The sequence below is a fragment of the Netta rufina genome, assembly GCF_964035555.1.
Source record: "Netta rufina genome assembly, chromosome: 9".
Classification (NCBI taxonomy): Eukaryota; Metazoa; Chordata; class Aves; order Anseriformes; family Anatidae; genus Netta; species Netta rufina.
Genome location: NC_140132.1, coordinates 4661181 through 4678780, shown reverse-complemented (window position 1 = coordinate 4678780; position 17600 = coordinate 4661181). Strand labels below are relative to the sequence as shown.

Here is a 17600-nt window from a genome sequence, read left to right as displayed (position 1 = left end):
CTTACTGTATGCCATCAAACAGTGTTAAATGTATGTCTTAAAATGCAGAACTTCTAAAACTTTATCTTTTAAGCGACTGATAATGCTGGTTGAAATTTATCGAAATTTGAAGAATTCTTTTTCTCACCTAGATCTTAATAATTTTAATTTTTCATTGAATATCGCTTACTTCCCTAATGGTCCTTCAGAAATTTCTGGAGTTTCATATGTAATAATAGTAATTTAATCAATAACTCAATAAAGTTAACGTATGAGAATATCTCTGTCTCCCTTTACAATGTTATCAATGTTTTTCTCCTTTTCCAAATTTCTGTTTTGTGTTATTTTTTTTTTTAAATTCTGAAGCTTTGGATGATCTTTTGTTATAAATCTACCCCCCGCCCCCCTTTTTTATTTTTTTTGTCGGTCTCCAATTAATTGCAGTGTGGGCTTTTTCTCTTCCTATCTCGTCGTTGTTCTTGCCAGGATTGCCCACAACAGCTTTGGGATAGCCACAGAAAATCGACCAAACAGCTTCTTCAGCGGTGCCTCTTTCCCTCCCCTTGCTGTCTCTAGCAGGCAGGGCTGATCTTGGCAGGTCCGTACTGGGCAGATGTGAACTCATCCGTATTTCTCTGTAACAACAAACCCCACGCTGCTCACAGGAGCATGTGCTCAGTGAACACCAAGCAGCATTTCAGCCATGTCTCCTTAAATGTTAGATGGTTTGTGAGACTCTTTCAGGCTTTCTATTGATTTTGCATGGAACTAGGTCAGAGCTGCTTTTAATTGAACAAGCTGGCTGTTGCAACTCTCACTTAACTGTAAAAAGGGGTATTAAAAATTGATATGCAAAGCAAACTTCTGCCTAATTAGCAAGCAGATGAAGTCAGCATAGACAAACCACCATAGTTAATAAAGATGAGGAAATGGCTTTCACTGACAGTATAATATACTCCCGTTTTGGTGGAAAAATGGCTTAAGCACTGAGCATTATCCACGTTTCTCATGTGCAGTATTAATAGCCTATTTGTTTTCTTTGGGCGGGCTTGTGATACATTTATGACTGTACAGATCAGACAACCACACATCAAGAAAGCCATTAAAAGGCTGATCCTATTTTTGAAATGTGTAGTACAGGTAAATACAAATTCCTGGTGTGCAGAAAGAAGTAACACCGGCCTGGGATTTCCTCAAGGGCTCCGCATACGATGTCCACAGTGGATGGGCACATGCTGCTGTTGTGCTGGTGGCGTGATGTAGGACACGGGTGGAGCTGTGGGTGGCTTTTTGTCCTCACCAGGAGCTAGAGGGAAAGGATGAGGAAGGGGCTGAAGCCTGAGACATGTCTGTTAGCTCCGACCACGCACGTGCTGGCTGCATTCTGATCCCACGTCTCTGTCCCTCCTGGTGGCCAGGTGTCCCTTTGGGTATGTCCCTCACTGCTGCTGGTGGCCAGGTGTGCCCTTGGGGACATCACTGTTCCTGCATGCCCACCGTGCAGCTGTAGGTGTGGGGTGAGGCCTGTAGTGACGCTGGGGTGGTTGGGGTTTGTCATTCACCCCATCGCCCCATCCCAGGTGCTGTCCTGGCTTTACATGTGCCTGCTCATGCTTAAATATAGGCCCTGTGAGCAGTGCCATTTACTTCCCAAAGTATCCGAGTTCTGCCTGGAGTGATGTATTATTTATTTAGGTTTATAACAAACACACAGAAGAAGACTACATGAATAATGCATGGTTGATTAGCTTATACGTTTCAGCTCACAACTGACAAAGACAGCAGAGAGCAAGCCTCCTTTAAAGTTCCTTAAGACAATGGCTCTTCTTCCCTCCCCCAGAAAAGGCCCAGTTACAAAGGTTCTGCTGTTTATCACCTAGCTTTGTGCTAACCAGAACCTGAGGTTAATTTGTGTTTGTAAGAGCTTAGTGGCAGCCTGAGCACAGAGTATATATTGAGTGGCAGCTTTTCAGGTAAGATGTTTTCCTTAGCTGTGTTTTGCAGTCTGCTTTGGTCTGAGCTACAGCTGATTAACCCGGTTTGTTTCTCACTTTCTTCAGCATTTACAAGTCTTCCAGTCCCCCAGCTCACATGCCAGCCTTGCCGAGTGTGTAGCTGTTAGGGGATCCTTCATAAAGGGGAAACTGTACACATCAATTATAAATAAAATATGTTCTCTGTACAAGATTCTAGCCACCATCTTATTCTTGACATTGAAAAGCCTGAGATTTACGTGATATAAATAAGGAAAATGCATGTCTTTGAATATTAAAATACAGTGACACCTGGAAGTGCTTGAAGCATTTGAATGCCTTTATGGCAGTTCAACCAACTGTATCCATAAATATTTAAAGCAGTGAATTATTTCTTGAAATTTACATTTTTATGTACTATTTTGGCTTACGAATTATTGAACAATAAAGATGCTTTCCATAATAATTTCAGCTTTCAAAATACAGCACTTGACTGTGAAAAGATTTGCCTGTGGCCATCATATGATTCGGTGAATTCCCAGCATAATACTGAGCTTCAGTATCTCCGAACTTCAAATTAAGGTTTTTAGCAGCATGAGGTAACTTAGATCCCATCTGTGTTGCTGCACTTCTCAAATAAAAAGTAATAATAATAATAATAAAAAAAAAGTGTGGTAGCTACTGTTATGTTCCAGCAGAGTATATGTGACCAGTCAGAGTTTGTGTCTTTAGTAAGGCAGCAATGTGGATAAAGTGGCCTCTTAAATCTTGCTGTAGTCTTTTTCAAGTATTACCCTGTTTAAAATACACTGGTTTGAGTTTCAGTCGATGATAAGGCCACCACCCCATAGGTACCAACAGCCAGGAGCTACAGAGCAGAGTGTGCTCTGCTGTCTGCCAGTGCCTCCTGCCTGATGGCACGAGCAAAAATACGAAGCCATGACCACCGTGTTTTTATGAGGGACAATAATTTCTACCACTGAGTTTGCTCCATGGGGCTGCATTTTCAGCAGAGAGTAGCTGACAGTATGAAAACCTCCAAGTGCAGGTGGGAGTCACCAAAAGGTCCCAGTGTTGCTCCAGGACCTGGGAGAGGAGTGTTTGGCACTTCTGGAGCTGTCCCGGGCACATTAAAAGTGAGATACTTTTTTAATCAAGCAAGAACTAGCACAGTGATTTTTTTCTTACTGACTGAGTATGATTCCCACTGACAGTTATTAAGCAAGCTGAAATTCTTGTAAAATTCCCTACAAATTATTTGAGTGAAAGTGAAGCAGTACAATTTTTTATTATTTTCTAAATGTATTCTGAAGTAAACAGGAAAGTAATATTATAGAAAACCAGATAAAACACTGACAGGTTGTTTTTCTGATTGTGTATCAGTGTTACTGATAATGATCACAAAATAATAATGATTTGGGCTCTGGGATGGGTTGCTTGACATTATAATCTGATTCAATCTGCTTTTCATTTTTAGGATATATTACTTTTCAGATAAACTGAGAACTGAAAAGCCCCCCCGAAAGAATAGCGGAATATAAATTTACGAAGTCTAGACAGCCAGCTGAAAACTGATTTTCTACACCTTACAAAGAAGCAGACTATAAGCCAACTCTTTATTTAGCCTGAATACTTCCATAGTTTCCAGCTGTTTGTAGAGAACTGCTGTACTTTGATCTAGCTGATAATAAAACTAGGAATGCACAAATCATTTTTATCAAGCACCAAGTACAAATGCTCCTCTTTTGAGTAAACTGAAGTGGACAGATCCTTAGCTCCACACTCAGATGGAGTGTTTCCACTGTAACTAAGGGCTGACTGCACGAGCATGTGAGATTTCAAGGGCTGGTGTTCAAGTAGTGTCAATGGGATGCACACAGGGAAGGTTTTCACCAAGGCAATCACAGCGTTTCCAGTAGCATGGCATAGTAAATTAACTCTACTGCATGATGCATTGAGCTGGGGGGTGCTTGTAGGGCCAGCTTCTGTATTTTTGAACACACTTGCTATTCTTTTGGCTTTCTCCTCATTTTGCTGGAATGTAAGCACTGCAAACTAGACAGAGTCCTGTATTGGTGGGAAAGAGAGTTGTGTGCACTTCCAAAATTTTTTGAAATCTCGATCGTTCAAAGTGCATGCTATTGGTAAAAAGAACAAGAAAATCAGATGTGTGTTCATATTATTTTTGCGTAATTATTTTTGATAGATTGATATTAAAAAAAAAAAAAAGCCTTTTTATTGGTAAGTGAAACAGTTCAAATCGAGTAATTTGGGCTCAGCAATTCTTTGTGCAGCTCTTTGTATTAGCAAGTCTCCTTACGCAGTCACAGAGCTGTGTTACAGACACCGTAGCACAGGTCCCTGAAAGGCAGATGTCATGTTATACTGATACAGACTGCTATTCAACTTCATACCCTGTGGCGGTACCAAACAGGAAAAACAAACAGTTTGGATTTTCATTACAGTATTCTTTTTTGCACATATTAAAGTAGGTAAGTGACCTAGAAGTTCAAGGAAGTGGTTTGATTTTTGAAAGTCTTTGTCACACAAATGTCACTGAGTGTTGTTTATGGGACTTGCTAAACTGGGATCGTTTTTTACTTTTCTGATGGAATGTTACTACTGTGAGTAATAACAAAATAAATAAAATTTTGGAGGTTGTGGTATGATATCCTTAACATGAATTTTCACTATTAATTAATAGTAATTCGTGAAGTACATTAATGGTTACACAATTAATATTACATCGCATATCCAGTTAGATTTTTTTTCCAATATGTTTCCTTGAGGAAATTTCAGAATGACTCTGTTAGTGCTCTTCAACAAGTTCATCTGCAGACTGGAATGTCAAAGAACTCAAAGCCAAAATATGAGATTTTGTTGCTGTTGTGCTTAAGTGTGGTCCCTGTCATCCCATGTAGATGTCAAATATTGCCTCTACCACTTCTACTGTCGCAAGGGTGAATGGTGGGAGAAGGGCTGAGCCACAAAGCAGAGTTCATTTTCATGGGACTGCACCACCTGAGTGGCAGTTCCTGCTGGATAGTCTCAGTTCCAGGCCCTGGGGATCAGGAGAGGAAGGAGTTACTCAGGCAAATTTTGGCACTGAATCTCTGGCAGTCCTGCACACCCAGAACACTGCCGGAGATATGTGGATCCCCTGGGGCCTGTTGTCACCTCCTGCTTGTGAATGGCTCCTGGCATTTTCCCTCCACTTGGCTTTCCCCCATTTTGGAATGTCTTTTGTAGCCACAAAAAGATTTCCAGGCAAGTCTCAAGGAAAGATTGTCCATCTGTATTAAGTGTGAATTCCAAGACTGTTGGTACACACTGAAATTAAGGTACATCAGGGGGCTGATTTCTAAACCTGTATGGCTAGAACTGAGAGCATCACATAAGGATGTTTTTGAGCTTAAATATGATGCATAAAAATCCAAACTCATACAAATGTTTTCTATTAAAAGGAATTAAACAGTTAAGGCTTTGAACAACTGAGTACCACAGTGATTAGCTGTTATGACTTAGTAATCTAATACTTCTTCAGTGTATAGTTTTTCATGTGAATTTTTTACAGCTACAGATGGAAAAGGTTGAATTGTTTCTCCATTGCATTGCTCAACCTGCAAGAAAAGAAATGAGGGTCTCAGGAAAGGAACAGAAAATCACCAGCCATGAAGAAAGCTGATATCACTGCCTGAAGAAAAAATTAAAAAAAATCATTCAATTGTTTTTTGAATTTCTTCCCTAATATTGACTCGTGGTGTTGCAAGCAGAAAGTCATTGTACGACTCCAAGCATTTTTCAGAGAAGTGAAATATTAATCCCTAGGTTATGGTGTTGGGCACACCCAAAATATTAATGCTGGACAGATTTGTGGTTTGTGTGCCTTCTGCTAGTGCTCATGAAGGAGTGCAGATATGTTGCTTGCACAATATTGCCTTAGGAGACAGCTTCCTTAGAAAGTGCCCAGAGAAGAACTTATTCTCAGAGAAATGACAGCTCAAAAGAATTGAAGTATTTCCCTAAACTGTTAATAAAAGCATAATTTGATAGGATACCATTTTCAGAAATATTTTCCTGGTGTGCAAAGTTTTAGCAGAAAAGTCACATTTTACCCATCTCCTGCATTGTGTATTGTTTTAATTAAACAGTGTGTTGAAACCAACATAAGCAATAGGTTTGGGGCCTAGATAGTAAAATGGTGATATAAATTGCCCTTAAAAGATTTATGATTGGTATATATTGAATACGGAGAAAAACATTGTTACATTATATAGGTAATTAGCAAGCACTCTATAATGAAATATGCATTTGTGTATTTTGTAGAACCGCTAGATGAGCTGAAGATCAGAAGTCACAGCACTGAACCACTACCAAAGCTGGAAAACAAAGAGAGGGGAGGCCACCATGGGACAGCTTCCTCCAGGGAGCCAGGGAAAGCTCAGGAATGGGATGGAACGCCGGGCCCACCCATGGTCTCCAGCAGGCTGGGGAGATCCTCTGTCAGTCCAACCATGTTGGCTGGAAGCAACAGCTCAGGTACGTCAAATAGCAGAGGGGGGAAGATCTCATGAATCTCCCTGTGAGCTAAAGGATCTCTGAAGATGTAGGGAAGCATCTGGATTCTTCAGGCTTCCAAATATCTTCTAGAATCTGCCCATTAGCTGCTGCTGTAATAAGCGTTGCACTGTGTGCTTGTGCTCTCTACTGAAACAGGATTGGGATAGTGATAGAAAATGTAAACCTGTAAACTTGCCATTCAGCTATTTTAAAAGAAGTTTTTAAAAAAATCCATTTGACATTGAAGGGGAACACTAAGGCAGAGAGCCCTCCTCCCCTCTTTGCAAATGACAACTTAGAGAAAAGTTCACAAATTCAGATGTCACATATGGTAACAAAAACACACTGCAGAAACAAGGTTCTTATCGGTATGCTAGGTGAGTGGACACAGTTGCCTTTTCTTTATGCCTATACATAAATTTCTATCAAAGTGACTATAGATTTCAGAAGTCTCAAATTCATATCTATCCATTTTATCCATCATATTTCATATATATATAATAATGAATTGCCATAGACCATGGAAAGTAATGCAACCTGTTTAATAAATTGAATAAGACAAACACACCTGATAAATGAATGTCCACCTAAACAGATATGTATAGCTCTTGGATAAGCACTGCATTATCACTTCTGAGATTTGACAGTTCACTTAGAGTATTGCTTATTGGTTGGGCTGTGAAAAATACCCACTTTAAAAACAGCTGGCATATATAGAATTGGAGCCTCATGGCCAGTCTTCAGTAAAAATAAGGCTATGAGGGAGCTACTCGAACAAGAAACTATTCCTGCCGGAGTGGTCTGCTGGGCAGTCAGTGGCAGAGATTAGTCTTTACAGTGCTGAGATAGCAGAGTTACTCAGCACTCATGCAGGGCATTACTTCCCTGTATGATAATGGGACTTGCATTTTCCCTGCCTTGCTGGAAATTACACCAGAAACTCAGTAGATAACTTGAACAGCCTTTACTGATGTGAAGTATCATTTACGGCAGTTGTGTAGTCCAGCTTTTCTTGCTACAGCATGCCCATGAAACAGTCCTGCCTGTAACAGCAAAAGGGACTTTTCTGCAAATTTCATGACTCCAGCATGGGTAATGTAGGTTTTAGTTCCTTTTGTTAACATTTCTATTCTTACAAAGCTTTCTGGTAGCTAGAAATTTTCCAGGTTAGCACACAGCTTTGCTAAGAATTCTGTTCTCGGTATATTACACGACATCAGTGCTAGTGCAGGTAAAAGAGTAGGTTTAAAGGTACCACATCAAATCATATCAGGACATTTCATAATTGTACCAAATGTCTGTAGCAATATTTTCAGTTCTGCTGGATGACACTGCGGAGCAGAATGGAAGGGAAATGAAAATTAAAGAGTAAGTTCTTAGCAAAATATGGCACTTCTCTCCAAACTTTCTGCATAAGTTTTATTTTAAACAGTTGGTTGATCTCCAAAAGCAGACAAAACATTTTGGCCTCAGTCTTAGTTTGGCGTCAGCAAACTGCAATAGTTTTTGAATCATGCCTTGATTTAGTTAACTGTGACTTTGTCCGGCTTAACTAAGACTTCCAAAGACTCATATGGAAAGCAAAATTACAGAAATATTTATTGGCTCAATTTTGACTCCTTTTTTATCCTGAAAATTTGTGAGCTGATTATGATTTTCCCTTCCCCACAGATTTTGTGATATTTTATTTGATGAATATTGCCTCTCATCTGCCAGGAGTATTTTTCCCCAGTGTCTCTAGCTGTTGCCTGAGCAACATGGTTTACCTTAATCGGTTGGGCATTGCATTTAAAATGCTGTATACAGTTCTCATCAATGAACTTGTACGTGAACTGTAACAGTTCATTTCTTACAATTAAATTAAAACCGTAACTGAATGCAAGAAAAGAAATTTAATACATTTGTATGGGTATAATGTTCTGTGGGATCAAGGAGGTAGAGATTCTGTGCTACAAATATGGAACTTAGATTTACCACAGGACCAAATAAAATCAGGGCAATCCCCAGTACAGTTCTCACTCTCTTTCCAATACCATAGACACGAGGAAAAAAAAAAAAAAAAAAAAACACTATTTTTTTTGTGTGGTCATGCCCTTGAAACACCGCAGTTTGCTGCCTACCTCCTTACCACCTTGTTTGCACTGGTCCAACCATTTGTTAGGGCACTGTTGGAATAATTTAAAGAAAATGGGGTTGAATTGCTCTGCGGTAAAACAGAAACAATCTGCAAGGATTTTTCGTGTGTGTTCAATAGGGAGCTCTGCTGAGACAGATTAACTACTGGAACTGGAGTGAGTACCTGATTTTTTTGTGGGATCGCTGCACCTGCTTGTAAGATCAGAAGGGGAATTAACCTGCTCCAAATGGGATCTTGAATCTTTTGGTCATTTTGTTCAAATGAGCATGGCCTGTCAGATGCACTGTCACTAATGACTGATTGTTCTCTCATATGCCATGTAATTTGTCAAGACCACTTTCTGTTTCTTGTCATCCTATTGTTTCTTAACAGAAAGTAATGTAAGTGGCTTGGAGACACACTGGCCTTTAAGAAAGTCATTGCGATTGTACTGAACAGCCAAATGAGATCTGTGAAACAGAAAGCTGTGATAACTGCACTCCAGGAGCTTTGAAGAGTATTTTCTGGAATGTTGCTTCTTTTTTTCTAACTGCAGCCATGAAGCAGTATTTTGCATTGCCACCTGCTGCTAGAGACAGGCACTGCACTGCCTTTATCAAATTCTCTTCAGTTGTGTACTGGTTTTGAATCGCCATCATCTTGTCTCTCAGACAATCCATTTAGTATTCAAGTTGCAAACGTTGCAGATAATCAGGAAGTAAGTCTTTAACTAGAACTACTGGTTCATATTGTGGTGGATTTGCAGAAGCAATGAATAGTTAGCTTCCAGCTCTTTGGGAACGAAGAGATGCTTGTGGAGCCCAAGGTGACATTCATTAACACGAGAAGGGAATAGTGGCAAAGTACCAATTAAAGCTAGGTAGGGCTGCTTCACTCAAAGACTCAGCATTCCCACCAAACCCTATTTTTTCTCCTCAAGCAATATCAGGATATCACTGTGGTACTAAAACCTGAAGGATTCTTGAAGCAAAGGTAACTTAACGCTGGAGACGCACATTAGTGGGCAGCCAGGTCCAGGCCAGGACCCAATGCTGCTGGAGTTTGCCTACTTGCCTAAACCAAATGAGCAGTACTGGGCGCTGTACACTAAGGGGATCAACTCAGTGTGCCAGGAGCCAGGCGTGTGACCTCCAGTGTGCTGGGTCACACCATGCCAGAGCCTGTATGCACTGCCCTCTGCAGCGGTGGCGTTACAGCCGTTTGAAACAAAGCAATTCGCAAATTGTCCTTTTGGTCCAGAGTCCTGAGATTGATGGATATCCATGCCAGAAGCTTCAGAGAAAAACAGAAAGAAGTGTTAAAGAAAAAAAAAAAAAAACATGCTGCCAGAGTTTATTCCTTACCTCATTGTTTATGTTGTTGACATTGATCTGAAACATGACAGTTCAGAACAAATCTTAATTTAAAACATACCTCATCTAATGCAGACATGGGCTTTGTCATCTGACTTGTTTTGAGTACAGCTAAGCTTTTGGCCTCTTGATATCTAGTAACACTGAGTTGCATGGGTTCGGTGCTTCCTTTGTGAAAACAGTTCAGTTTGACACGCTGCTGTGCTTTCAACACTAAGTGACTCCTGAAGGTGGAGTCCTGAATACTTTCTGTATGTGAAAGAATAATATAGATTTCATTCCACCTGAAGGTTGCATAATTTCCAGTTATGTTTCAGCTTACTCCTTTTTAGGAGACCAACATGGCCAGGCCAGTATGATGATAATAGGTGTGATTCATTTTTCCAGTATGCATGTTTTCTTTTTTCTTTTTTTTTTTTTTTTTTTTTTTTGCATGTGATTACTCTCAGCCTGTCACATCGCCTTGTTTAATTCAAAACGTGCTTCTTGGCAGCTGTAGCAAATAAGCAATATTTCTCTTTTCATGTGCAAAGAAGAGACTGTGACAGGATAAGAAGCTTCTCCAATGTAAGTGACAGCCAGAGTATTTTTTTGAATTAAGATTAGGATAGGCAGAATGAAGTCTTCCTTGGATGAATAAAAGAACTCTTCCCGTTAAGATCCAAAAATAAAAATTCTGCAGAGCTGTTGTATTTCTGGAGAATATAGAAAGCCATAACACATTGGTATAAAACTGATAGAAAATATTTCCATAAAATCTTGTCTCAGCATTCTACTTTACTGAGAAAAATCCAGCAACTCCCTCTGCCCTAAATGTAACCAACCAAGCTTCTACGTCTTTTAGCTAAGATGACAGCACTTTGTTATACTTCTGGAAAACAGGTCATTTATGTGAGTGCTCAAATACAAATTAAGTACACAATTTTAAGGCAATCTTATTTGTGATTGGAAAACCTGTATTTCTGTGTTGGGTATTCTCTCCTAAAATTCACACCCATGATGCTGTCCCACTGGGGCTGTCTGCTCACTTATATCCACATATAACCCTGCTGGCATTGTCAGGACTCAGCTTTTTAGAGTTGAGTAATGCCAGTCCCAGTGCAGCTGACTATGTCTGTGGGCATACTTCACATGGAGGTGGAGGTGGTCTCTGCCACGGGGTGGGTGACAGAATGGGTGACCTGATGGCACTGATACACAGCTGACCAGCCAGCCCCTCCTAGCACTGCGCTGCGTCGGCACCTGGCTGCTGGAGGTGGTTCAGGCACTTGGTGAGCAGTGCGGTTTTTGTAACTCAGCAGGGTAAGAGGGACGTGTCATTTGAAGCTGTGCAAAATGACACTAAGAAAGTTTCATAGGTTAAATATAGCAACCAAATCTGATGAACTTTTTTGTGCATAACACAACTAAATAAAATCTACAGAGCAGTTCAGTATCTACCCTGAATAATCTACTGAATTCCAACCTCCTGCTCCAGAATTCAAGCCCCATTGATTGCAAGGGGCATTTCTAATGGCTACTCAAGTGCACTGCATCCTCTGGACCCCGTCCAGTAAAGCACTTAAACATACGTCTACTAGTTCCCTTGCTTGGCAGTAGGCTGCTAGTCCTCGTCAGCATTCGAACAGCTTGCAGCAATGGCAAAAAGCTTCTAGTGGTTGGATGCAGAGAGGGTCTTATGTTCGGAGTGGTGACTCTGGAACTCTTTCAAGCAGTTTTGCTTTCAAACCAGAGGATACATCCACATATGTGCTTAGGTTGCCTGATAAAAACGTCCCCTGCTCCACACCATGTATTATAGTTACAGAGGGAACTTCTCAAGAAGTCTCATGACTACTCATTTCAATATGTTAATAGTGAGCTATCTCAATATCATTCACACTACAAACTATCCCTGAGAAGATGTTCTGCCAGAAGTTGTTCTGCCTTCAAGGTTCTAATCAGGAAATACTAATACCATTTTCTTTCTAGAACCAGGGTAAGTATCAATATGCAGACCTTGCAGACAAGCTGAACTGACCATATGAACATGGAAACCAAGAGTTCAAGATACTGAAAGATGTTGGATAGTGCACAAAATTATTCAAGAAAACCTCTCACTACTTTTTAGACGGCCTAAAGTACAAATAAGTGTTTGAAATAACCACTGTACTCAAAATCTAGTTACCCTCAGTACAGTGAATAAGTTGTCCAGCCAGAAGATAACATGCTGAAGAATGCAGAACAGTGAGTTGGACATCACTTACGCAACAGAGCATTTATGGATTTTTTTCCACAGTAACGTGCAATGTGAAGATGTTACTCAGAGCACTAATTACAGTAGAACAGAATATTTATTTGGTCTAAAAATATTCCCTCTGAGAGCAATGGAATGGATATTAAAAAAAAAAAAAAATCCATTTCATTTCACTGCATAACCTAACTTCCTGATTTTTTTTTTTATTATTATTAAAAAATAAAATAAAATAGATAGAACAGTCTTTGAAACCACTCTTGTTGAGGATCACCATGGAAAATGCAATAGTTTCCTTAATACTGTAAAATATATTACAGGGAGATAAAGGAACTAATACTTCATCTGTGCGTGATAGATTTTATTTCTTTGATTCTAGATGAAAGGAGTCTCTTTGGCAAGGAAATGGTACTATATATATATCCAAATTAGAGATTATGACACTTCTCTCTGCTTTTCCAAAGTAAAGAAAACAACTCAGAAGCAATGGCAGACAATGCCTCAGAGTTTTTGACATGCTGCGTGTCTGATTTTGCTTGTCACAGCAAAAACAAAGCCTCTACTTAGCAGTAGGTGAAAAACAACCAAAAACCCCACTTCTTGCCCTCTCTGAAACCCCAGCAAAATTCTAGGAGGGGACATGAGATCTGTTGTTATATCTACACTGCAGAAAGAACCAGTTGGAAATCTGGCATGCAGACTGTGAAATCTGAACAAAAAAATCTAATCAAACCTTTGAAATAACAACCCAAGTCCAAAAAAAAGCAAAACAACAGATTATGTACAAAACACAAGGTTATGGGGGAGATCAGTCCGCTCCTTTCTGCCTGCTTATTGCTGTGTTGACTCGTGGTATGTTTACAGACTGACTAGGAATGAGTGAATTGAATAATGCATTCGTCAAACAGCATCAATATTTTTGCTGCTCAGCCAGCTGGATGTTAACCAACCTATTAATATTTAGTTGATGAATATTCACCCATACAGATGCTTTCACTGGTCTAAGTGCTCCAGCTTAAGTGGATAGCTCTTCTCCATACTCTATTGAATTCTGAATTCCAATGAAAATAAGCCTTTAAGGTGACAATGAAAAAGCATCGGTGAGATTGGAAGGACATATTTCAGCACACTGCTGGTAGGTGGCGTATTGTGCCAGCTGTCCTCAAGTTTCCAAGATATGCCAAGTGACCTCAAGGATGTGCTAGTGATGGACAATTTTATTCCTTTCAAAAAATGGCCTGACCAGTGGCTAATAATGATACTAGAGATCCAGGTAGTAAAGAGATATTAATATAAAGCATACACAGACAAAGCAGCAGTGCAAATGAGGCATGAGAAAATATATTTCAGAGACATGGAAGCAAAAGATATATGAGAATAAGATATATGAGAATATGCGCTTCAAAGGCATATCCTAAACCTGGACTACAGAAGGCATAAGTCTTCTCTTCATGAAAATATAGGACCAAATAGGAGAAATTCTTTCAACTCCTTGTGAGGAGGCATGGTACTATTATAATTATTTGTTATTCATATTAAACCACTATCATTTCAGATAAAATTGGAAGTTTACTATTGTACAAAGTGTATCTGCTGAATGAGAGTGTCCTTGTTGTCAGTGTTTACCCACTATATAGAAAAGATAGGTCCAGGGTTAGGAGGAAGGCTTATAAAACATGAAGAGAGCAAACACGTTCATCTAAGCCAGAAGTCACAGGTTGCAAGGAGATATTTCCTCAGCCATAAACGCGAAGTGTAGGAACAGCTGTTTTTCTCAAGCACAAACAGGCAGACCCTTTTCTCAGGAAACAGCAGTTTCTTCTAGACCAGACGTGGGGCTACCCCACAGAACACTGTGGGGTAGTACACTGGTGTCAGCATAGCGCAGACACAAAAACCCTCCAGAACTCCTGAGCTGCACGGTCACCTTCATGGCAGGATGTTAACAGTAGTAGGCTGCACTGGAATCAGTGGGAGCCTTCTGGGAAATGCCTCCATGGACAACAGAGCGAAAATGCAAAACCTATGTTTTTTTCTGCTCAGTTCCTCTCTGGAATTGAACACTCCCTTCTATTCAAGGCCTCTGTAATCACCTCAGTGCAGGGGAACTGTTGAAGTTCCAATTTCTCTCCTTTCTTCCTGCTTTCTTGTCTGTCAAGTTATTGCTCTTAACACATTTCCTAGAGATTTTGGTGTCATTCCAAATCCAAAGTACCACAGTATCTTCACTGCTTTTGTACATTCCTTCCTTAGGAGGAGAGCAATGAGAAAGTTTTTTATATGCTGCCTGTCTGTTTGCTGCTTTATACTCTCTACTTCAGCTTCTGAGATGACAGAGAGCAAGGAGAGAAGCCGGGATGTTGGATGGGTTCCGTCCTAACCCCCCTTCTTCTAACCCAACTTTTGGGCCAAATGCCCAAGACGAACTGGAACTAAGCCTGGAGACTCCGTTTCAAGTGAATCCTGGGTCCACCATGTTTCAATTAATGCAGCGGTAACCGGCCTCCAATTCACTGGTTTCTTTTCTTTTCTCTTCTCTCCCAGAGCCTAAAGCAAGTTGCAGATTAGGTCGGTCTGCGTCCACATCAGGTGTGCCTCCTCCATCCGTTACTCCGCTCAGGCAAGCCAGTGACCTTCAGCCGAGCCAGGTACCATCGTTAGCCAATCGTGAATGACTCCATGTGCTGCAACATGCCAAATGTTTCTCACCTCTGTGTCTGTCATTTGTTACAGTAGATGAGTTTTTGTTTTCTTATCTTTATTTTCTGTGCGTCTGCGTGCATTTGTGTGTGCGCATCTCTCATTGGCAACGAAATTCCACTGGATGCAGCCAGTAGAATTTTCTTTGCTCTTAACTCTTTGTATCCTTTTCTGTCTTCATTCTGTAATATAAATGTAGTAAAATTGTACTGTATGGATTCACTGGATTTTTTATTTTTTCACGTTTTCTGTACTTTTTTACTGTCTTTAAAATTTATCAAACTTTGATAAATTTAATCTGTGTTTAAGTGTAAATTTCTTTTAAATGTCGTCTAGAGCACTTGCACCAATGTTTGTCAATGACTTGTACATACCTTTGACTTCTGCCCAGTCGTACTATAATATTTGTGCCAGTCTTACATTTGTTTTGAGCTCAGTGCATGATTGTATTACACTGTGATTTATCACTGTCCTGAAAACTGCTCTTACAGCAAGTCGTTTTGTTTAGTTAAGGCAGCTAGACTCTCTTCAGCTTTAGGCCATGTAAGGCTTACAGGACTATGAAATAGTCTGCTGTAGTTATATCTGTTGTATATTGTTAGGAACCAAAAAAAACAAAAAACAAAAAACAAAACAACAACAAAACAACAAACTAAAGGGGTAAAATTCTCCTCATATCTTAAACTGAGATACTTTTTTTCCCCCATCAGAGACAATAATCCCACACAGACCCTTAAGAAAGAAATAGAAGTGTTTGGGTTTGGCAAATTTCTCCAACAGAGAGAAAATGGAAAAGAAATAAAGACATGGGAAACCTATACTTACCTTTATTTTATATGCTAATACTTGATATTGTATCATTTTGCTGCACAGACCTGTATTATTAGTTTGACAGAACGAACTGCTGAGAGTAGTAATTGAGAGGAAAGGTTTCACTTAAACATAACGTGAATACCTTCTGTCAAGCTCAGAGCACTCCTGTATTGTACCACGTGTGTGCACACGTATGGGCCTGCACAAGCCTGTGTATGTGTGTGGGTGTACGTGTACAGAGGCATGAACACATATGTATATATGTGCACACACATACAGGTATGCACACACACACAAGCACCCTTATTTAGATGGTAAATTTTCAATTGGTTTTCAGGGAATTAGTTCCCATAATCCTATTGAACTTCAATGAGATCTGAGTGGTAAACTCCCTTACCACTACTTCACATGTAATTCCCTATTTAAGTTTATTGTAGCTTGGTGAGTTGCTTCAAGAAGCTCTTGGCCAAAGCAGAGACCAGAAGAATAAGGTCAATTTACTCAATCCAGAGCATCATGTACTTGTTAGGAAGGTTATAGTTGTGTAGCCTAGTCCATACTGGTTAAAATTATTTAACTGCAAAACTGAAGCTACTATATTACTTTAGAGTCCTGCTGGACACAATGCCTTGCATGTTTCTAAAACATATTTTACATAAAAGCAAATACATAATGGAGATTCAAAATGACAGCCTATTTAAATAGTGCATCAAGTATTTATTTTTATTTTTATTCTTATTGAAGGAAGAAATTAAGGTAATACTATTTCCAAAGGATTTGAGTGTCCTGGTGTTCATGTAGTACACCTTTTTTGATAAAACAAGTCTCACGTCAGACATGATGATTTGCTGGATACTCAGTGGCAAAGGCACCTTGGGTGTTTTGAAGGCATTTTAGTCTCTCAATTTATATTAAGAACTAAACAATAAGCCTTGAAAGCAGAAGCCGATGTGATAGAAGAGATAATGAGCCTCTTAGAAGCTGCAGTCAGGGTTCACTGAAACTGTGGAGGAAAAATCCACCTCACTTTATACAGAAGAAAGGAACAAAGATGATAAGAGGAATTTTCAAGTGACTGTAGAGGGTATTCTTGTTAATTGGATAATGTATGGGCATGGCTTCGTGAGAAAAAACAAAAACTGGTAAAAGCTTTATTTCTGCTCATCTTCCCCTCCAGTTGTCAATTTCTTACTATCAATCTATTAAATTGCCATTTATTATGAATGCATAAATTTGTAAAGGTGTGGATTTGACCCTGATTCCAGCTGAAAGGCAGAAGTCTCATTATCTCCCTGGCTGACACAAACATTGCTTCAATTGCGTTCTTTATACACCTACTCTATCTTCATGTGCAAATAGTCTATGATGGGTGAAATGTGTTTGGAAATGCCTGGGTTGTTAACCCATTCTGAGTCTGACAGATTGTGGCATACACTGTATTTGTTTTTGTGTGCTGTGGCTATTGATTATATTAATATGGTTTCCTTAACTACATCATAATCAGCAGTTACGCTTTCCAAAAGATTATGAGGGTGCTTCTTGCCATCCACCTCTGTGTTGATGATATGGGCACAGCTGACATTCCCACAGGGATTCAAGGTAGAGGGGTACAGCTGGGAAAGGGCAGAATACTGTTTTGATTGTTTTTCTCAAATCTTCATGGATCCCCAACTAATATTTTTCAAGCATTTAACTTGAGAAAAATTTAGATGTACAACCGAGCTCTCCAAGGCTCATCAGTTTTAATACAGAATGACTCATGCAAGTGGTAAGAATGCTTAGTAACTCAAAGAAGGTCTGAACTGAAGAAACCTGAATTTGCATTTCAAACAAATACTGGCTAATTTTATAAC

At 39.7% G+C, this 17600-nt stretch overlaps 1 protein-coding gene across 1 annotated transcript in view; it reads left to right on the top strand.

The window, feature by feature from the left end:
- The window catches only part of NYAP2 (neuronal tyrosine-phosphorylated phosphoinositide-3-kinase adaptor 2), a gene marked incomplete at its 3' end in the record, with an annotated part of 131813 nt that overhangs the window by 92808 nt on the left and 21405 nt on the right, over positions 1 to 17600 (top strand). The window contains exons 4-5 of the mRNA XM_084292010.1: positions 6279 to 6491; positions 14779 to 14882. Coding sequence (XP_084148136.1) covers positions 6279 to 6491; positions 14779 to 14882 — 317 coding nt within the window. The remainder of the gene's footprint in view (positions 1 to 6278; positions 6492 to 14778; positions 14883 to 17600) is intronic.